This window comes from Anabrus simplex, chromosome 2 (genome assembly GCF_040414725.1).
Source record: "Anabrus simplex isolate iqAnaSimp1 chromosome 2, ASM4041472v1, whole genome shotgun sequence".
NCBI classification, from domain to species: domain Eukaryota; kingdom Metazoa; phylum Arthropoda; class Insecta; order Orthoptera; family Tettigoniidae; genus Anabrus; species Anabrus simplex.
In genome coordinates this window covers 759,464,783-759,488,151 of record NC_090266.1, presented here as the reverse complement: position 1 = coordinate 759,488,151, position 23,369 = coordinate 759,464,783, and the positions used below count along the sequence as shown (strand labels likewise).

General features: G+C 39.9%; 1 protein-coding gene across 2 annotated transcripts in view; it reads left to right on the top strand.

Annotated features, from left to right (window-relative positions):
- LOC136864439 (protein white) overlaps positions 1-23,369 on the top strand; it is a 286,015-nt gene that overhangs the window by 199,835 nt on the left and 62,811 nt on the right. For both annotated transcript variants that reach the window (XM_067141436.2, XM_067141437.2), the window contains exons 5-8: positions 224-322; positions 3,779-4,017; positions 10,803-10,983; positions 20,978-21,154. In XM_067141436.2, the coding sequence (XP_066997537.2) occupies positions 224-322; positions 3,779-4,017; positions 10,803-10,983; positions 20,978-21,154 (696 nt within the window). The remainder of the gene's footprint in view (positions 1-223; positions 323-3,778; positions 4,018-10,802; positions 10,984-20,977; positions 21,155-23,369) is intronic.

The following is a 23,369-nucleotide window of genomic DNA, read 5'->3' as shown; positions in this document are numbered from 1 at the left end:
ACTTTCCCGCCCCATCGTCGCCATAAGACCTATCTGTGTCGGTGCGACGTAAAGCAACTAGCAAAAAAAAAAAGTACACCAGAGACTTTTCTAGGGACATGAAAATATTCCAGTTGTTTCAAAATTGCTCTGCATGCAGGGAAAGAAAGCGTGCTTACGGAAGTACTTTAGTTTCTTAAGCAAGAGCGATGATATCTTTATAACTGTTATATTTCTCTTCCAGTTAGCGTTGACGAAGTGCCAAAATACAATTATCGGAATCCCGGGACGTATCAAAGGAATATCTGGGGGTGAAATGAAACGTCTATCATTTGCATCGGAGGTAAGTAAACTGTAAATTTAGTCTTTAGATAGTCAGATGAAAGTGTATTTTTAAAATTGCTGGGTGTATGCATTAAAATCAGAGCACCAGCAAAAGTACTATATCCACTATAACGTTGGACTGAAGTTACTATGACGTAAAAAAATATAAATCCATAAAATATAAAAAAGGCATTCTTTAATATGACACCTTGACTGAATGGTCGCGTTAAGACCTTCGGTTCAGAGGGTGCCGGGTTCGATTCTCAGTCGGGTCGGGGATTTAACTGCCTGGTCAATTCCTTTGAATCGGGGACTGAGTGTTTGTGTTCGTCCCGATACAACTCCTCTTCATATACAAAAGACACACCACACTACCAACCACCGCAGAAGCCCGTAACAGTGAGTTCATCCCTCCAAAAATGATTGGCATCAGGAAGGGCGTCCGGTCGAAATATTGGGTCAAGTCCACATGTGCTACACAATTCGTACCCGCAACCCGACCAAGTTGAGGAAAGTGGAAGAAGAAGAAGATATTCCGTAGAATACTTAAAGTCTTGAGAAATATTCGGTACATTAAGCTGTATGGCAGTTGAGAGAAGCAGGCTTTTACTGAATATCATTAATGAAAATCATGACGATTGCTGATTAGGGAACCAAATATCAAGGCGAATGTCAGTGATGTTCAGTGACATATTTGACTCGTGTCAATCGTGGAATCACTTTCATTTTGTGGCATTATCTTCGGTAAATCTCATGACTTCCTAATAAAGGGAACCAGTTGGTTTTAAAATATTCGTCTTCCTCCTCCAATACTTCAAAATATCATTGTCCTCTGTTATTTGCTCCCTTACCAAAAGTCTTACTTAGATAGGGTAGGGTACCATCCTCGGAATGTCATTTTATAGTTTTCCTTTTACAAAACTTCTTATAGTGCATCTTTCCGTGTCAGAGCTGTTTCATTCCTAATCCTCACATCAGCTAACTTAAGAGGGCCCACTCCAGGGGAGATTTACACACATGGTAAATGCAATAACCAATAACCAAAAACGTAATGCATAAATGAAAGATCTAGCCCTTTCACAGGAGTGTATTTCGTATGTTGATTATATGTCTAATTTCAGTCTTTAAATAATAACCTGTTAATCAATTCTTCTTTCATGTATCCAGACTTGCTTTAGCAACTTTGAAATTAACATCTTAATAACACTTTCTTTCTAGACGTAATTTATTTATTTCCAGGTCACGCCACTAGAAGCGCCACTTGCCCATTGTCTCCCATTCTAACAAGGCTAAATCCGTACATGTCTTGTATTGTCTATACTGTATTTGCTACGGGGTAATCCGTACTTCCCGCTCGATGTTACCTTGGACATTCCGACTTTCTCCAAGTTGCTAACAGTTGGCAAAGAGTAGGTAGCACGTAAATGGTGACAAAGATTCAAGTGCAGTGACATCATGCAGAGGGTTTCAGAGCTATGTCTGCCACCGAATGCAATTTTAGGATTTAATGCCTTACGTCTTTAACTACTCCATTTGCTCTCTCTTTCATTCTACAGTGGATTAGATGGCGAGACTATACCAGCTTCACACGTAGTCGAGCAACGGAACTAGTGCAGTTGCGTGGAAATTTTGAACTTCTGAGAGATGAAATTAATAATAAAAGACTTGAAACAACCTAAAATCGAACTTCAGACAGTTACTTGCGCTATCATAACGCATGCAACGAATGCTTTGCATGCAAGGAAAATACGAGCCTGTGAGGATTTTTAAACCTATTCCCCTAAGAATAAAGTTAGATATCTCACACCATATTATATTCTGATGAAATGAACAAAATCATTTTGAACCAAGTTGATAATGAGCACTTTTCAAAGAAATATTACACCACAAGAACAAATGTAATAATAATAATAATAATAATAATAATAATAATAATAATAATAATAATAATAATGGTTTTTACGTCCCACTAACAACTTTTACGATTTTCGGAAACACCGACGTGCCGGAATTTTGTCTCGCAGGAGATCTTATACGTGCCAGTAAATCTTCCAGCACGAGACTGACCTTCAAATCCCACCGGACTGAGCCAGGATGCTTTAACTTCACTTTATTATCACTTGTAATGTTAAACTAGTAGTAAAATGAAATGGCGTATGGCTTTTAGTGTCGGGAGTGTCCGAGGACAAGTTCGGCTCGCCAGATGCAGGTCTTTTGATTTGACACCCGTGGGCGACCTGCGCGTCGTGATGAGGGTGAAATGATGATGGAGACGACACATACACCCACCCAGCCCCCGTGCCTGCGAAATTAACCAATTAAGGTTCAAATTCCCGACCCTGCCGGAATCGAACCCGAGACCCCTGTGACCAAAGGCCAGCACGCTAACCATTTAGCCATGGAGAAGCTACTAGAAAGCACAACCTATGGTATTGTAAGCCGTAGTGTTAAGCACTGGAAATACGTAAGATGTGTGTAAATTTGTATATGATGATGCTGGATTTATGATGTTAAACTAGTAGTAGCCTTTTTCTTGTAATATTTCCTTTCCATGGAATTGCTTGTTGTAGTCTACTCTTGTTGTTGTTGTTGGGAGAATTATGTTAATTTTACTTATTATTACACTGCTGTAAGTGACCATTGCCACCGGGATATCACCCATTTGCGATTTATTTGTTAATAATAATAATAATAATAATAATAATAATAATAATAATAATAATAATTATAATAATAATAATTGGGTCGAACCTGCCAAGTTATGCTCAGAAGCCCGGCCAAAAGTAAAGGCTAAGTACCTTTTTGCTCAAAGTGACTTCTATTAAGAAAAATCAAATATGACGCATGGTTGACATTTAGTCTAGAATATCAATTAAAACCGTGTTTGTAATATTGTTAAAATACTAGCCTATATTTCACTCAGTGAATAACACTGTATTGTTGTACTTATCTGGGGCATGAGAGCTGCAAGACATGGTTACCGGCCTCGATTCTATTCCCGAGCGATGCATGTGGAAGTTTTGAATTGAAATGTCTCGTCTCAGTGGTTCGAGTTCCACGTAAAACTTTGGAGATCCCGAAACTGTAAACACAGTTCAACAGACACGTAGAACTCCGAGCTGGCTTGCTTGCCTGCTTGTTAAGCCTTTACGAGATTCCGTGAATGAAATGATGATAATGATAATTGCTGTGATATGGAGCCTAACATCCAGGTCATCGGTCACTCTGTACGAAATAATCATCGCCCTGTTTGTTTTTTGTCAGTAGTATATGTTAAAGGTTTCTTTTGATTCCATCTTTTGAAATGGTTAAATACCAAGCCGAACGAACGGTTTTTCCTGCATCACTTGTATCTTTAATCTGAATCATTAATTCTCCTCAGTTAACTTTTCCCTGGATAAGTACATATCATAACCATTCTTCTAATCCGACCGCTGATTTGTTAAAGGGGATCAATCCGTATTCTCTGTTGCAGGTACTGACGGATCCACCTCTAATGTTTTGTGATGAACCAACATCTGGGCTAGATTCATTTATGGCACAAAATGTTGTCTTAGTACTGAAGAATATGGCATTAAAGGGAAAGACTGTCGTCTGCACAATTCATCAGCCTTCTTCAGAGGTGTTCGCTCTCTTTGACAAAATATTGCTAATGGCTGAAGGACGAGTGGCTTACATCGGTACTCCAGAAGGTGCCTGTACATTCTTTGCAGAGTAAGTATGTCCTGACACGTTTTACATGCCTAGAAGTGTTAAAAGGGTGCACCATATGCATCTTACTCCGTAAATTTTGAATTTCTTTCAGATATCGAATAAGGAAAGCATGTAAATTTCCTAATGATCAATCTTTCCTAACCTTCAAGGATTATGCATTTCCCTGTTAAATTGACTCGCGAAATTTTATATTTTGTGAAATTTAATTGACCGCCTCTGTGGTGTAGTGGTTAGTGTGATTAGCTGCTACCCCCAGAGGCCCGGGTTCGATTCCCGGCTCTGCCACGAAATTTGAAAAGTGGTACGAGGGCTGGAACGGGGTCCACTCAGCCTCGGGAGGTCAACTGAGTAGAGTTGGGTTCGATTTCTACCTCAGCCATCCTGGAAGTGGTTTTCCCTGGTTTCCCCAATTCTCCTCCAGGCAAATGCCGGGATGGTACCTAACTTAAGGCCACGTCCGCTTCCTTCCCTCTTCTTTGTCTATCCATTCCCATCTTCCCATCTTCCCATCCCCTGCAAGGCCCCTGTTCAGCATAGCAGATGAGGCCGCCTGGGCGATGTACTGGTCATCCTCCCCATTTGTATCCCTCGAACCAGAGTCTGAAGCTCCAGGATACTGCCCTTGAGGCGGTAGAGGTGGGATCCCTCGCTGAGTCTGAGGGAAAAGCCAATCCTGGAGGGTGAGGAGATTAAGAAAGAAAGAAAGAAAGAAAGAAAGAAAGAAAGAAAGAGAAATTTAATTAACTTTTCTCAGTCTATGAAATTATTTATTCTCATGATTAATTGATAAACCTATAGCAATCACCAAAAGTATTAAAAGAGCGAGGGAAATACTTAGCAGACAAACATCAAGGTCATCAGCATCTAAAATGCTTGCATTTGAACTAGTGCGAAAAAAAGGATGTCTGGATTGCTGAGGTTGCGTATAACAGCCGGATGAGGGGTAATAATTGAAGGTTGGCCGGAATATGTCTAGATACAGAGGTAAATACATTTTCATTTAAATGACAATTGTTGCTTATAATCATGGTTATTCGAGTGAAGAGGAAATAAACATTAAACGTAAGTACTTTTGTGGTGATATATACATTTTAAAAACATTTTTAAAACACAAGAAAATACTTTTAACCTCTCTTCATACTTTTAAGTCTGTATGAAGTAATATGTCACTGAAAATCGTTTCAAAATTGACACTTCTGGAAGTCGGATTTCCTCATGGATTAATCTATTCCCCTGTTTGTGATGCTCTCCGTGACGTACCTACAACGTTAGATTAAGTCCACATCACGTGCAAGCCATCGTTCTACGAATATATATCATTATACCCTAGTGTTAGACCTACACAAAGCTGTACAGAATGAAGGTATAAAATATTAATGAAATGAAGGAACTATAACACTTGCGCTATAAATCCTTGCTAATACCCGGTTAGTTGTTTAACACGAAATACTTCTCCCACTCTTGGGCATCAATTATAAATTGATAAACGCACTACTATATTTAATGGGCCTCCGTGGCTCAGGCGGCAGCACACCAGCTTCTCACCGCTGGGTCCCGGGTTCAAATCCCGGTCACTCCAGGTGAGATTTTTCCTGGACAAAGCGGAGGCGCGACAGGATTTTCTCCGGGTACTCCGATTTTCCTGTCATCTTTCATTCCAGCAACACTCTCCAATATAATTTCATTTCATCTTTCAGTCATTAATCATTGCCCCAGAGGAGTGCGACAGGTTTCGGCAGCCGGCACAATTTCCATCCTCGCCGCTAGATAGGGGCCTCATTCATTCCATTCCTGACCCGGTCGAATGACTGGAAACAGACTGTGGATTTTCCTTTTCACTACTATATTTATTGGGTATAAATAACCCCCACCACCTTTCCTTCCCGTTTATCTCCCTTTACATTTACGTTATCTCCGTTCCTGGCCCAAATGTCTTTCAGATTCTGCTCTTGTTTCCTTTTTATTTTTTTTTATTTTTTTAGTTTACTACTGCTTCTTAAAAGCTACCGGTGTTCTACTTGTACAAGCGTCAGACTCATCAGATGTTAAGCATTTACTCGAGCCAAAGCTTCAAGCTGAGATGAGAAGTAACTCTTCCTCCAACCATTGCCTATAATGATAAGTCTCTTACTACTTATAAACGCTGTAAGATCCTCTTGTCCGGCTTTTCTCAGGTGGAATCGAAGAACTTTAATTTCCTTTCTCTCTTCGGATCAACCGAGCTCGATAGCTGCAGTCGCTTAAGTGCGGCCAGTATCCAGTAATCGGGAGATAGTGGGTTCGAACCCCACAGCGTCAGACTCATCAGATGTTAAACATTTACTCGCAGGGCGCCCCTGGAGACAATGCCCTCATTTTCTGTAGCTGTCAGCAATCCCGCAGGCATGTGCGCTACTCCCTTTTCTTGCGCGTCAGCATTCCTTCTTCTGCCTTGCGGCAATGATAATACTGCACTGTATTCTCGAGCCAAAGCTTCAAGCTGAGATGAGAAGTAACTCTTCCTCCAACCATTGCCTATAATGATAAGTCTCTTACTACTTATAAACGCTGTAAGATCCTCTTGTCTGGCTTTTCTCAGGTGGAATCGAAGAACTTTAATTTCCTTTCTCTCTTCAGATCAACCGAGCTCGATAGCTGCAGTCGCTTAAGTGCGGCCAGTATCCAGTAATCGGGAGATAGTGGGTTCGAACCCCACTGTCGGCAGCCCTGAAGATGGTTTTCCGTGGTTTCCCATTTTCACACCAGGCAAATGCTTGGGTTGTGCCTTAATTACGGCCACGGCCGCTTCCTTCCCGTTCCTAGACCTTTCCTATCCCATTGTCGTCATAAGACCTATCTGTGTCGGTGCGACGTAAAGCAAATATATATATATATATATATATATATATCTTCAGATCCCATTTTCCTGTTGATCCATACCTCCTTCACTTTTAAGTTCTTGGCATTCGTGAGAATTGGGTACGCATTCATCCCGAATACCATCTTGAACTAAATGGGCTTATTTCCTTGAGTCCTCCCTATTCTCTGCACGTCATCCACATCGGATTCAGTGCAGTACTTTCAACCCTGCCGTTATCACTTCCAACACAGAAGAAAACAACAACAGTCATAGTTTACCCGCTCCCCTCTTCTCTTTAATTCCGAAATAATGAGGCATCTGCTACGCTGAACAAGCGTTGATCACCAGACCTGAATTTCCATCTCTCGTGCGCCCTGCTCCAACGCCATGTGATGTTCCTCCATTTTCTCTTGATATTTATCTAGGCATTCACTTATCCCTGCCACATCGCTTTTCAGGCTACTTTTCAGGTCCTGAATATCCTTGTTCTGGTCCCTAATCTGCTCCCTAGTCATGTGTGCTTGGGTGACCTCCATTAATTTACCACCTCCTGAAGTTTTTCAATGTCTTCCCAACTCGGGGGCCCAGGATTGATCTCCACTCCTCCAATTCCTAAAAACAGAGCGATCAAAAACATAATTTCAAAGTAATTAATGCCATTTTTTCAGTCCACATACCTGGAATGTTATGCGGTTACTCCACCGGCCGATGACCATCCTGTAGAATTCAATACCTATTCCCATTTCGCTTACACAACTTAGCACTCAACACTCACGCACACATGTCCGCTTCGCATGCAAGGCTCCAATCGACTGCTTAGGTTTATATTTCCTAGCACAATTTCCGTTTCTCACCTTTTCAACTTAACTGCACCTTCAGTTTCTCCGTTCCATGCAAAACTACCTTTCCATAACATGCTACTTGCACAAACCCAGACTCAAAATGTCACTGCGCCAATTTCCGTTCCGTATTTTTCACCTTTTTCTGACTAGTTTCGTATCAGTACACTAGCACAGCACTTGGGTGTATTTCCCGGGATATTCCGGCCATGGTTTTACTTAGAGTAACCCCCACTTTTGGTGCGCAAGTAAGCTGAGTTGCAGTGTTCCAGAAAATCGCTGTCTAATTTCTACCATGTATACCTACAAAGTTTCACATTTTGTTACGTGTCAGTCCTGTGTTACACCCTTTGGGTACTACAGTACTTGGAAGGGACTAGAGAATCAGCCCACCGGGGAGTTCCCAGCCGGTCTGGAGGGCATGGCTGGCATTTCCGTGTATTATTCTCGTCAGCTGGCCTACCTGTCAGTTTCTTGGAGATTTAACGATAATATTCCGCCTCTAGCCAGCTCGCGAATATTCTGGTTCACATCACCCGAGCTACAAAAAAGGGAGGCTAGCCGCGGACAGTAACTCAGTGTTAGTTTCCGTGGTGGAGTCAGAGTTGGTCTGGACTTGGAGTCAGTGTTGGACTCAGTGGTTGAGTCAGTGTGAGACTCAGTATGTTGGCACTGGGTAGCTGGGCTGAGGGCGACAGAGGTGTTGGCTGTCCCACCGAGGTCCGAACGAGGAGCTGTTGTTGTTGGTATCGGTGTGTCCAAAGAGTGGCTGGACTTAAGGCGCGTGCGGAACGGAAGACTGTGTACTACCTGAGAGTACTGTGTGTTTGTGTATTTCTGTGAACCGAGGATCGCCAAAAGTCAGCGAGTAAAGCCGCTATCATGAGAGTGAGGGTAATTGGACCTGCGTTAATATTCGCTGTTGTAAGAATCGTCCCGCTGTTTAATACTGTTGAGCTGTTTATTTGTTCACTGCATGTGACTGTGTGAACTACTGGACTGTCTCTGGAGTCGATCATAGGAATAGTCACCGTGTATTGGTAGCCTCGTGTTCAAATCCAGCGGTCTACACACAGCTGCTCTATGAAGTGACTGGTCTTGGGGAAGTGGAAGTAAGGGTTAGCCGTTCCCAGGCAGCAATTAGTGAGTGTGGCCATTCATAGTTGAATAGAATTGTGTGTGTGTATATATGAGAGTGCATTTATTGAGTCATCCTGAAATGAAATGAAATGAAATGAAATGAAATGAAATGAAATGAAATGAAATGAAATGAAATGAAATGAAATGAAATGGCGTATGGCTTTTAGTGCCGGGAGTATCTCGAGGATATGTTCGGCTCGCCAGGTGCAGGTCTTTTGATTTGACTCCCGTAGGCGACCCGCGCGTCGTGATGAGGATGAAATGATGATGAAGACGACACATACACCCAGCCCCCGTGCCAGCGAAATTAACCAACGATGGTTAAAATGCCCGACCCGGCTGGGAATCGACACCAGAAATGAATTATGGAATAATAATAATATAAATTCCTCAATATTATCTCACATAATGAAATATTACACATGAATAATATAAAAGATACATAAATTGCCGTGAGGGTAACATACTGCATGTTACAGTTGTAATTGGATGGTCCATTTGCTATGCTTACAAACATTCCACAGTAGTAAACACCGTAATTATACTCAATTTTCACTGTGAAAATCATAAGCTTTAATCAGGAGGAAAACTGCTAATCGGTCCAAGTACACTACAGTCAGATGTAAACATGAGCGTACATAATCACGGCCACCGGAGTGATTAATACATTTCCTTCTTAATCAATCTGCCCCACATAATTTTCCACTTCACTATTCCGACTTAATACTAAATGTCAGGAGCAGAGGTCAGTCACCGAAGCTGCAATAAGAACAGAATGCACGAATCAGTTTCATTGTTATCCTTCGGTACTATCTGCCTACGAAATGTTTAGCTGCCTAAATATTGAAAGTGCGATGAGTTTCATATTCATTGTCACCCAAACATTTAAACTGGAAACAACTTCTACAGTACAGTTCGAATTTTACCTTTATTCATCAATGAACAATCACATTGTTGTCTAGTTCACGTACCATCTCGTCTGTTTAGACAGCCTGTATAATATTATTATTATTATTATTATTATTATTATTATTATTATTATTATTATTATTATTATTATTATTCCTTCAAAGACGCTTTTCTCGCACACTGCGACTCCAATATTCGAAATCTCTGTAAATATCATATTTCCTAAATCTGTCAATTGTTTCTAAAACACGCTTCATTACACATTCATTCATTCATTCATTCATTCATTTAAATAAGACAGAGCTTTATTTATAACAGAAGTTTGCCCAACGTTCCACCAAAAACTGCATTCGAAGATTTCAAGACTCCTTTGTCTGCGATGACTGCAAATGTAATGTCTTAAAGTAGGAAACCCTTGAAGAAAATTCATGTAATTAATTGAAAGTCCAGCAACTAGTTAAGTGCACAAATTCGTCATCACTTATGGTAGATTATTGCACAGAAGTTCTGTTTTACCGTCAGTCTGACCTTCTTGCTCTTCCTAAAACTCCACTACAGGTATCTGTAATAAAACAATAAGAGTTTGTCAGAAAAAGTGCTGCATCAAAAAATAATATTCAGCACGGGAATTTCTACTTTGTCTCCACATTTGACACGTCTGTTAACTGGAGCAGTTCGGACATTTTATGCTTATGAGTACCTTTAGTTGACATTATCACGAATGAAAAGGCTTTCGTACGAATAGAGCTAGTAATAAGGCACTTGTAGTTGGTTTAAAATAGCAATATTCTAGTGTTCCGTTGACTGAACTGGCAAATATGAAGTTAGGACAGAAGTTTCTATGTTGTTCTTGGCTATGCATTCTTCGTAAACGAACCAGTAAATTAAACCCGCTGAAGGGAGTATAGATGCTGTGTGATTTTGAACACATATCCACGTCCTATGAGATTGCTTTGTGAATTTCCATCTACTTGATCATTAATTAAAGTAAACGAATCTTGAATATAGGCCTAGATATAATATTTTATAAATTTCTGAATGAATTTGTGTTACTGCAGGATGGGTGCAGCTTGTCCTAGTAATTACAACCCAGCTGACTTCTTCATCCAGCTGCTGGCAGTGGTCCCTACTAGAGAGGAGTCGTGCAGACAAACCATTGACTTGGTTTGCGATGCTTTCCAGCGGTCTGAGCAAGGTCTCCGCCTGGTGGCGGAGTCAGAATTGCAAGGAGACATGCAGGTAATATTCACGAGAGTTCATCATTTGTGCTCAAGATAAAATTATACCTGATTGGAGCGCATCAGTTGCGCTTATTGGGCAAATATGGGTATACATCAATAATGTCCGGTGACCAATTTTCGCGCGGCAACATTTTCCTTCCTGTTTTATATTTAGGACTGTCAGTGGAGCAATTTGCTATCAACAAGTAAGGACAAAATGCCGTTTAAAATATACGTACTGTACCCGGATGAGATAGGCCCTAGTTTCATTATTTGATTTTTTATAAGATAAATACTGATATATAGGAATATTAAATGGAATACAGTGTCAGTTTTGTGTGGACGGGAGGATTTCAACATAAGCTAGACATATCGCGACTGTCCGTCGCCACAGTTAAGCTTGTCATTATGGGGAGAATGTTTCTTGGTCAAAAGCTAAGAGGATTAAATCTAGAGCTCACAACAACAGAATAATGACTACAAGGAAGTGAAAGAGTAGGTATTTCGGAACAATGGCAAGCAGCTGCAGCACCAATACCGAGAATATGACGTACCATTATTTTCCACTGCCTCGAGGCATTTTGTGCTGTCAGGTTGCAAGGAAGAGATTTTAAACTAACCGATGCGGTGTTGACCAATAGAAACATTTATCATAGGCCCGCAGATAAAACAACATAAGAAAAACTCAGAGTGAACTCCAGTTAGCTTCTCCGATAACAATAATTAAATTATTCCAACCACATAATTGAATAGAGGGGATTTTTGGGATATCATTCCCATGTTGATTAATTGTAATCGTAATAAATTAAAGTAATGAATTCGTGGAAATGACCCACGCTATCTCGCCATTGGTCAAGATGAGCACGCCATCAGGGACGCCGAGTTAGCGCGCGAAAGGTGGAGGACAGGAATTAAGTGATATTTCCATGATCACCGAACGATATGAGTTCAGAATACGACACATGAATGTGTATCGCCAGTTTATTAAGTAGGATAAAGCAAGGGATCAAAATCCACCTGCATATGCCAATTTAGGATAACCAACCCCCTCCCTAGGGATGACCGCGGATGACCCCGGCGGGAAACCATGTCGTCCATAAATAACCAGTAGTGGGACCTCACAGTAATCAGTTCTTACCAGTCATCAGTTCTTACCAGCCACCAATTGTTATCGGTCACCAGTCGTGTCAGTCGTATGAAGTAGTTGAGACTCTGACACGTTGACTCTGTAAGTCAGTACCTCGGGACGCATTCGAAGTCAGTTAGAGCTGAAAGTGCGTGAGTTGTTAGGAGAATGAAGACGAACAGTGAGATTATCCATAGCACCGAGTGTAAATAATCAGTACAACTGTATGTTGAATTTAATAAATGTCATGTGATTAAATAATAAATAATTAACGGAACGCCGATAGTACCTTTGGAAGGCAGTGTGCGGAGCCTGAAGTAAATAGCTCAAGATAGACGGTGAATAACTATCCGAGCAGGGAACTATAGGAGCTAGGCGATTATCAAGACGGCTTAGAAATAAACCAGGAACTGCCGGTTGAAGACGCGATACGCGCCGGTTCAAATGAATGAGACTCCGTAGTAATGTGTCACGACGTGTGTTTCGGGCATATATGAAGAATATATTGTGCGAGTGTCAGGGGTCTAGGCGCACCTATAAGTGATTTCTTAATGAGTATTCTTGTATAAAATAGTGTAAATTACACTGACTGACAGAGCAAATGCAACACCAAGAAGGAGTGGTCAGAACTTTATGCCAATTGCAGGGTAGACTGACGTCACTGAGGTATGCTCATGATGTGAAATGCGCCGCTGTGCTGCGCACGTAGCGAACGATAAATGGGACACGGCGTTGGCGAATGGCCCACTTCGTACCGTGATTTCTCAGCCGACAGTCATTGTAGAACGTGTTGTCGTGTGCCACAGGACACGTGTATAGCTAAGAATGCCAGGCCGCTGTCAACGGAGGCATTTCCAGCAGACAGACGACTTTACGAGGGGTATGGTGATCGGGCTGAGAAGGGCAGGTTGGTTGCTTCATCAAATCGCAGCCGATACCCATAGGGATGTGTCCACGGTGCAGCGCCTGTGGCAAAGATGGTTGGCGCAGGGACATGTGGCACGTGCGAGGGGTCCAGGCGCAGCCCGAGTGACGTCAGCACGCGAGGATCGGCACATCCGCTGCCAAGCGGTGGCAGCCCCGCACGCCACATCAACCGCCATTCTTCAGCATGTGCAAGACACCCTGGCTGTTCCAATATCGACCAGAACAATTTCCCGTCAATTGGTTGAAGGAGGCCTGCACTCCCGGCGTCCGCTCAGAAGACTACCATTGACTCCACAGCATAGACGTGCACGCCTGGCATGGTGCCGGGCTAGAGCGACTTGGATGAGGGAATGGCGGAACGTCGTGTTCTCCGATGAGTCACGCTTCTGTTCTGTCAGTGATAGTCACCGCAGACGAGTGTGGCGTCGGCGTGGAGAAAGGTCAAATCCGGCAGTAACTGTGGAGCGCCCTACCGCTAGACAACGCGGCATCATGGTTTGGGGCGCTATTGCGTATGATTCCACGTCACCTCTAGTGCGTATTCAAGGCACGTTAAATGCCCACCGCTACGTGCAGCATGTGCTGCGGCCGGTGGCACTCCCGTACCTTCAGGGGCTGCCCAATGCTCTGTTTCAGCAGGATAATGCCCGCCCACACACTGCTCGCATCTCCCAACAGGCTCTACGAGGTGTACAGATGCTTCCGTGGCCAGCGTACTCTCCGGATCTCTCACCAATCGAACACGTGTGGGATCTCATTGGACGCCGTTTGCAAACTCTGCCCCAGCCTCGTACGGACGACCAACTGTGGCAAATGGTTGACAGAGAATGGAGAACAATCCCTCAGGACACCATCCGCACTCTTATTGACTCTGTACCTCGACGTGTTTCTGCGTGCATCGCCGCTCGCGGTGGTCCTACATCCTACTGAGTCGATGCCGTGCGCATTGTGTAACCTGCATATCGGTTTGAAATAAACATCAATTATTCGTCCGTGCCGTCTCTGTTTTTTCCCCAACTTTCATCCCTTTCGGACCACTCCTTCTTGGTGTTGCATTTGCTCTGTCAGTCAGTGTATTTAATAAGGTGTTAATCATGGGTAATCGCACAGAAGTGTTTTGCTGTGTTAAATTTATATTGTGCGATATGATGGACGAGTAAATCACCATGGGGCCGTGAGGCCTATCTCCCGCTACGAGACAATGGAATTCTACATAGGAATGAGTACACAAATTTAATATTTGGGGATGTTATCGCGACTAAACGGGGTCCAGTGTAGATTAATTATGGTTACTTAACATGGTCCGCCTCCCGAGTCCATGATTTTATTTTTTTGTTAGACGGACGAACTAATTTATATTAACGTAGTAATGGGTTAGATTAATTAATTTGAGTATTTGTTTGTTGTATATAATGTAAATATGGGATATATTTCTTTCAATTAATGCATGCTGTTTGTAATACTTTGACTTAAGTTCATTTCAAGTGTTAAATTCCTTTTTGTGCTAACCCATTTATTTGATTTCAATCACTGCGGTGATTAGTTGTATGTTAGTTAGGAATATTTTCTATCAGACAGCCAGATTATGAAAGTGCCAGAGTATCTAAAATTTGTGTTGCGTACGGAAGGTCATTAAAATATTAATAATAATAATAATAAAAAATATATTTGAAGATGAAGAAGAAGAATTTACTTTTTTTAATATTTTAGACATAATAATGATGTTGGGAGTTGAAATGAAAAATTTGAGATTTTTAACTCATAATAATAATAATAATGAGAATATTTGAAGAAGGAGATGAAGAATAAAAAAGAAGCTACTTTTTTTTTATGAAAATAATAAGAGCGAGAAGTTGAAGTATTATAGCAAGGATGATTACGGGTTACGATAATCACGATTTCTACTAATAATAATAATGTTCCATCTGCTATGGGCGTTTGTAAGTTCTATATAATAATAATAATGATCGGTGTGTTTGCGAGAAAATAATAATAATAATAATAATGTTTGTGAGTTGGCAAAGGAAAGGAAATTAATAATAATAATAATAATAATAATAATAATAATAATAATAATAATAATAATAATAATAATAATAATAATAATAATAATAATAATAATAATAATAATATTTGGCGTTTGCAAGTTAAAGTATAATAATAATAATAATAATAATAATAATGATAGTGCTTCGTGAGTTAGCTAGTGCAAATAATAATCAATGTGGAGATGACATGTAGCGTTAAAGACTGTCATTCGCGTAATCAGTTTGATTTTACGTAAATTTTTTATTTCACGTTTTTGGACTTTATTTTAACCATTAAAATTTGTTTAAAAGCGATAGAGGCACGTGAATTAGAATGGTCACGATATGTTAAAAGCCCAGAATGGTTTGAGCCCATATTAGAGTTGGAAGTCATGAGGGACGAATATCCGGCGTGAAATAAATTGAGCCGTATTGTTTGTAATGATGAAATAGATGAATCTCAAGGCCTAAGATGATATAAAATGCATATTCCGGTGTTATTAGTGGCAGAATCCACGCACCGAGGATTAATTTGTGAATTAAATGTTTGAAGAGTTCCAATAGAAGGAAATGGACTTCAAATTGGAAGGAATAGTTTAGCAATCGCCGGCATTGGAGGTATTTTCCCAGCCGCGATGTGCCATAGGTTGTGAGATGTGTCTTGGGAGGACGTGTGTCCCCATATAAATTAACGGCAGTACGAAACTGAAGGTACGGTCCCGAATACCGTGTTGTCCCGACCGATATAAAGCAGATCTTAGTGGTTCATAACGGGATTTAACATATGTGACTAAATTCTAAAGAGTGGAAATTAAAATATCATCTTTCCATTTTTAATAATAATAATAATAATAATAATCATACTCCAAGTGAATCTTGTCTTAAATCAATTGCGTAGTGCCAAAGTAGACTGAAATTGTAAAGGTTTATTCTTTTAACCATGAATATCGCTAACGGTAGTGTAAACGTGAAATAATAATAATAATAATAATAATAATAATAATAATAATAATAATAATAATAATAATAATAATAATAATAATAATAATGAAAAATTGAAGAAGCAGAAGATGAAGAACTTGCAATAGTAATTTGAGAATAATAATTATGATGAAAGGAAGTTAAGATATATAAGGGCGATGATTCGTTGTTACGAATATCATATAATAATAATAATAATAATAATAATAATAATAATAATAATAATAATAATAATAATAATAATAATACTCATTAGGAAGCTGATCATTAAATTGTGCGGATAAATTGCGAGGAAGAACGAACCTTCGTTTGAAACGTCGGCAAGGGTTGGCATATAATCATCCCGGATGACAAATGATAATAATCCAATATAGGATTATAATTGAAATTAATGATAACAATAAATTAATTGATGGTAGTCACAGAATATGATAATGATCAGATAAAGAATGGTAATGATATTATTTAATAATCATAGGAGGATATGATAGGGACAGTCGTCCTGTGTCGAACTGCTCAGAACCAGATGTTGGGTTTTCACGGGGAGATTGTTAGCGGTAGATACGTAAATAACCCACGGACGGCACATGCCTTCATGGTCAGAGCATAGTAATGAACCTTTCCGTACGTCTTGTCGTATTGACAAGTGTAAATATTAAAATAGGCTTTGAGTTAATGAACTCTACCTGGCGTGTTTGTGAATCTGGAAATAATAGGCTAGAGTTTGTCCGTACTATAAATTCCCGTTTTTTGAGGCGATAACATTTCCACGGTGGGTGTCCGGCTCACCAGAATGTACATACCGGAAGTGTCTCATGTCCAAACGGAACGAGGAGATGACGGTAAAAAGTTACTGTCATGCCTTCGTCTCCGAAAGAAGATCTCCAGCGGTGAAACCTCCACTCATACGGATGTGAATTCGATCCCCAGTATCCAATTGGGGCGAATTCACCAGATGTTTACACTACCAGAGTAGTGAGGTAAATCCAAGTAGTATGTCATTTATTTTTCAGGATGGAAGTGTCCCAATGTAATAATTGTCATCATGTGTAGTATGCAAAATAAGTGAATAAATTGCTCCTCATTGCAATTTCAATAGGAAACAGTTTCCATATCTTTTTATTGTAGTTAGTCCAGTATGCCCATGGAATTTAAGTTGTCACTTCCCAGTCCTATTGTGGAGTCAAAATTTTGTATCCATGAATGAGTCGTCCCCCGTAACCTTAATTTGCATGCCCCGTTCATCCCTGTGTTCATTTGATGCGCCGATATATAATTTGATTTCCTTTATATAAATTTGTTTTATCGTTTTCGAACTGATCACCCCTGAGATAAATGCTAGTCTGGGACTCAGGAAGTGAGCGGGTGCAGTACATACTGGTAATTTAATACTCGTCAAGATATACAAAATAATTGATGATGATGATGTTATGTTTGTTGTTTAAAGGGGCCTAACATCTAAGGTCATCGGCCCAACAAAACAATTAGAACAGAATTAACCTTTACGTTTATAATAATAATGATAATAATAATACTTTTGAGGAAATATAGCGTACTAATAGCTCCTGTTTTGTGTGGAAAAGTCAACTCTTCAACGTAGTGTTCTTTTTATATTTTAGATTGAATTTATTAGCATACTCTAATTCATTCAGTTGAATATAAATGTCCTCGTTTGTGTTTTAATGTCAGTGTCTAAAAAAATGTAAATATATTAATGTGCACAGTTAGCGAGAAAGCTCTGCCAGTCGCCTTACATGCATCTGTAGTTCTTTCGGAAGTAATTGTTTTTAAAACTCTGTGAGGTGATAATGCATCAGATGCTATGAAGTTTGTAACCAAATAACAAACAACGTCTATGAGTTTTGGATCGATTTGTTGACTAATCAATTCAGCGAAAACATACCCATCTTCTGAAGGATCGGAGAATATCAAACGAAACGTCATCCATAACCACATTCCAATTTCAGTGTACTGCTTATCTTCAGACGGAAGGCCCAGCGATTTAATCGTCCTTCACAACGCCTGAGTTCTCAGACATCTGCACCCTACGAGTGACGATGAAGCCCGCACCTTATTCACGGTTTTATATCCTAATTCAAATATTGTCAGTAGTTAACGTTTCCACCTATTGGGGATATCCTCCCAGCGCAACGGACATGTTTACAGCGAAATGCTCCACGGGCAACTGATGTGTTTACTTCAACGTGTTTCGAGAGCAGTTGCTTAATTTCTACGTATTTCGCACGCCACTAATGTATGCCCACATTCACATGCTGCGTGGTAATTTCTATTCCCACGTAGCCTATATCTCTTCCTTCCTTCCTTCCTTCCTTCCTTCCTTCCTTCCTTCCTTCCTTCCTTCCTTCCTTCTTTCCTTAACTACCACATGCACTAAGACTCTTGCCTTGAGGGGATTAGGTTGTCAGAGATCAGAGGTTCGAATGCCGTTCACAGATATTACAGTAGCTTACTTGAGTGTCTCCCATTTCTGAGATATTCTACATTTACTCCAGATGCTTGGATATTAATTACAACTCTCAGGTCATATGTTAAGTAAGTGTCAGATTATTTCCTTATTTCCTGGGACATCTGTTCAGTTCTACATCTAAACTACTTGTTACATACACTGATACGGACCCGTACTGATGTACAAAGGGCTAAAACTCGAGAAATACCTAACTCCTTAACGAAGTAACGAATTAATCCCTTTCAAGTGGGTATGAATGCTGCCTGATATTCTGTTGTTTCGTTATTAATGTACTGGGTAAGTTCATTTATCATTATTTGAGGGGAAGGGGGAGGTGATTTAATTGGAAAAGTCAATCTAGAACTAGAAGTGAGTGTGAAATAACCTGGGAAATTCATGGGAAGGACGGAATTAACCACGGTTGTCCTGTAATCACGTGACTTAATGGCCTAAGAACAAAAACTGGCAACAATATAAGTATTACTCTGATTGAACACGCTATTTCTAACTCTCTCGCTGGGTTCCTAGGTCTTTATTAGATCTTCTGACAACACTACCCATACCCAAGGGTGGTTACCCATAACGGCTAACTTACGGTCTTCGGCTGTTCGAGCGTGACGTCACGCCGATACCTGCTTTCTGCAAGTCGTTCGCTTCTGATCGCAGGAGAGCTTCCCAAACGGGTTCAATGATTGCGATATGTTTTCACCAATTATTAGCTCGTGTGTCTCCTATACTTGCTCGAACTGACTTTGCAAATAGTGGATAACGAACGCAATAATGGCCAGTACAATACAGCTAATCGTATCACAAGATCGTGGTTATTGCTAATAGAGTACGATTTCAGTGGACACACTGCACTTCTGAAACCCGATAAAGCATTCAGGGTAAAAGAAAACTGAGTATTGAATTTTACCAATAAACAAGCAAGCGAACGAAAAAACGAACAAAGTGTTATGATATCATTACTCCAGCCCGGTTGATAAGACCTTTCACACCCGCGGAACGACTGTCGTTTGTTTACACGCTCGCGGCCTTCTCGGGAAGGATGTTGTCAAGCGGTGCTCAGTGCTGCCAACCTCTGTACTTAGGAGCTAATGAGTGAGTGTTGCTTCAGTAGCTGGTGGTGGTGGATATTGTTACACGATTTGTGAGGATTTGTTCTTGCCGTGCGGACGTTAGAATAGGATCTGGACAAGACCAGTGATATAGGGACAAGGAAAGGGGGTGGGGGCGTAAGCCCCCAGGTTAGAAGCGGGGAAGCGGCCCTAGGTCTCTAGTTTCGTGTGGAAACACGATTGGTCTGGACTGGTTCTTGCCGTGCGGACGTTAGGATAGGGCCTGGACAAGACCATTGGTCTGGAGTGTATTGAGCATTGTTTCCTTTACATGTTACGTTTTCTTGCGCTTTTATTGTGATGGGGTTGGTGACGGATTATGATTAACATTATTGACGGACACGAGATCACGTGCCACTTTACATTGGCCAATAGGAATGCAAGTAGCTCCTTCAGACATGAAATTGGCGTGTAATACTCTTCATTAGGTTATAAAAGTAAATGTACTTCTTGGAACGGGATGCTGGGTTCCTGGACATCGCAATGAACATATCTCTCCTCTGAGACGCACTTCAAGTAAGATTTTATTAATTTCCACTTATAACATTATAAACATGTTGTCAAGCTGGCTGGAGTAATACCCGTTGACACGCTTGCTTCCACCTTTTCCTCACGTTTGTTTAAACATTTTATACGAGCATATATCCTCATTTTCACAAAAATGACTAGTAGATCAATACTTAAATCAGGATCACTTGCACATATTAAAGAAACAAGGTTCTGTGTTACTCCCGACACTCTTCAGGAGATAGTGAGTTAGAACCCCACTGCCGACAGCCCAGAAGAGGGTTTTCTGTAGTTTCCTCTTTTCACACCAGGCAAATGCTATGGCAAATCATTAGCAGTGAATCGTTACATAATATGCCGAAGCACCACTCCCATTAATTAAAATTACACCTACTGGTATAAACGAGTAAGAGTTAATGTTTTAACGCTTACGATTTGTACTTTCCAAGTAACTATACTGACTGCCCACTTTACGACCATTACATCTTAGACAGTACAACAAAATTAATATTATTTTAAGAAAACATGAATGTGAAAACTATCAGAATATCTTACTGTTGATTATTATTATTATTATTATTATTATTATTATTATTATTATTATTATTATTATTATTATTATTATTATTATTATTATTATTATTATTATTATTATTATTATTATTATTATTATTATTATTATTAAAGCTCAAAATATAAGAAGCGCAAATCCAGTCAGGTTTTCATAAAATTCAGACAGTGAAGTCTTTACTTTGGGTTATACTTCAGAAAATGAAGAGACAATACAGTAATCTTTGTTTCAATGTTCATTGTTGCATGCGTCAGAGACTTCGTGTATAACCCTTCGCTCTTTCTCTCAGGTAAAGGCAGTAATGGCAGGAGGTCTATGGGGTGAAGATCCCTGGCAGTCGGTGGACAAAGGACAATCCCCATATAAGGCATCATGGTTTGCACAGTTCAGAGCAGTCCTATGGCGCTCCTGGCTTAGCGTTGTGAAGGAACCAATCCTCATCCGGGTGCGAATGCTGCAGACTGTGGTAAGCATCCTTTACTGATTATATAAATTGGAACAAAGTGATAATCATATAACTTACGTTTGTTGTTTCAGAACCATGTATGACTCATTCATCGGGTATTCATTTTTGGCACCTTCAGTTGAGTTTCTTGAATGGACTGTGTATTCTAGAAGGTTTCCCTGCTGTTTTTTATAAAAGTGTCAATTACAGGAAAAGTCTGCGTCTCTATAAAACGAATTCCTCCTTATATTGAATCAATTTTCCCATCACACACTGCTGGCCAATAAAAGTGTAACACTAGGAAGTTCACGCTCGATGAACCAGGCATGTGAAGAATGCATAGATTTTGAGGGGACTGTGACGCAGCTGTTTACTTTAAGGCTCTATAAGATGGGTATGCTTAGCCGCCATTTTGGTTCATACACGCGCAATGAGCCATGTGATCAAACTCAAGTTTCTCCTACGAGCGCTCGCTTCATCACATTGAACGTATCGCTTTAATCACCACGTGCATGGACAGAATAGTGCTATATTTGTGTGTATATGTATTTCATTATGGTGGGTTGTTCTGCACCTAATTGTAGTAATGTCTCTAGTGCGGGATACAGGTTGTTTTGATTCCCTCCTGAAAATTCTAGGAGAGCAATCTGGCTTCAAAACTGTAGACGTGACAGGTGGAAACCAACATCGACTTCGAGGCTTTGTGAGGTAAGTTATTTCACATTAAACATTGGGTTAGAAGTACTGTACCTTTTTAATGATTAATGCTGAGAGTCATTTCTTTTTTTTTTTTGGGCTATAGCTTGCCTCTTTGTTATCGGTATTCTTTTCAAGTATGCACGGTACGAGCAATTATCACTTCTTATGCATCGAAATTCTGATACAGCTTTGGTCTGATCAAAAAGGGCAGACTACCGATAATAGCCACATAGATTTAGTAGAAAGGCTGTCTGCATGGGAATAATGCCTGATCATAAAATACCGGTACTAAAACTTCCTCGTAATATGCCTAATTCAGAATAAAAGCATATTAGGCCTATATGCTGATGAATAGCATACCGGTACTTAGAAAGGTCATACTTCTGTCCACCCAAGTAAAGATCTGAAATTTTACTTACTGTTTAAGCAATATTCCATTAAAATAATGTCTATGTGTACCTTACCACTATGATATTTTAAATATTGTCTCAATAATCATAAGCCCTTGATAGTTTTGATGTGGAGGTAGGTAAGGTGTAAATGTTTGAGGATTTTGTTTTGTTAATAAATAGGCCTACACTTAAGATTTTGTGGTACGGTACCTGTGTAACATGATTGCAAATTTTAATCAGGCCTAGGAAATACTTCAAATCAGTTACAAAATTGTAAGTACCAGTTCAACAATAATGTCAACATATATGAGTACCATTTTAGGTATCTGCATATATTTTGAGCATTTTAAAATGCTTTACTGTAAGGTTCATATCTGTAATGATGGGCATCAGTTATTATAAAAATATCATAGAATGGTACCTATTCTAAGCAGAGAAGGGGGAACACTGTTTCTCCCTGCTTAGTTGTATTCATCGATCTAGCAGAAATGTCTGATTTGAAATGACCACAGTACTAGAACTCATGACATTGTCATACGAACATAGAACATTAGGTCTGTTGCCATGTTTCTGCTTAAAATATTGAAATTCATGATGTTTCAGAACAAGAACATGAGTCAGGAGATGGAAAAGCCATTGTAAGTTGGTTCATGACCTTTTGTAGTACCGTACCTGATTCAATTGAGGTTCCAGTATTATTTACAAATTAGTCCAAATTAATCTTTCATTGTAGTGGACACATCAATTCATTGTAGCAATGATGGTAATACATTTATTCATAAAGGTGAATTTTCTTTACCAGGTTCAGAGTAAACATGATAATGCAGAGCATGGTTAAGAAATACAGAAAACAATGAATTTATCTGCTTTCCCTCTTAAAATCAAATATTGGATAGGTCTGTTTATAGTGGATGTACTAGTGCACTAGTAGGTACAATAACTAGGTGAACATTATTTATATTGATCCATAATGTGTAAATCCACAGATATAAAAACTTGTACTATCTTGTATGAGAGATGCTAACTTGAAATGCAGAGCAAGCTTCATTCAGTTGGGGATCTAGATTCATAATCTTCATGTGCAATGTTTTCCCTTTTAGGTACACTTTGAAGATAATCAGTGAGAACATGAGAGAGCAGATGGT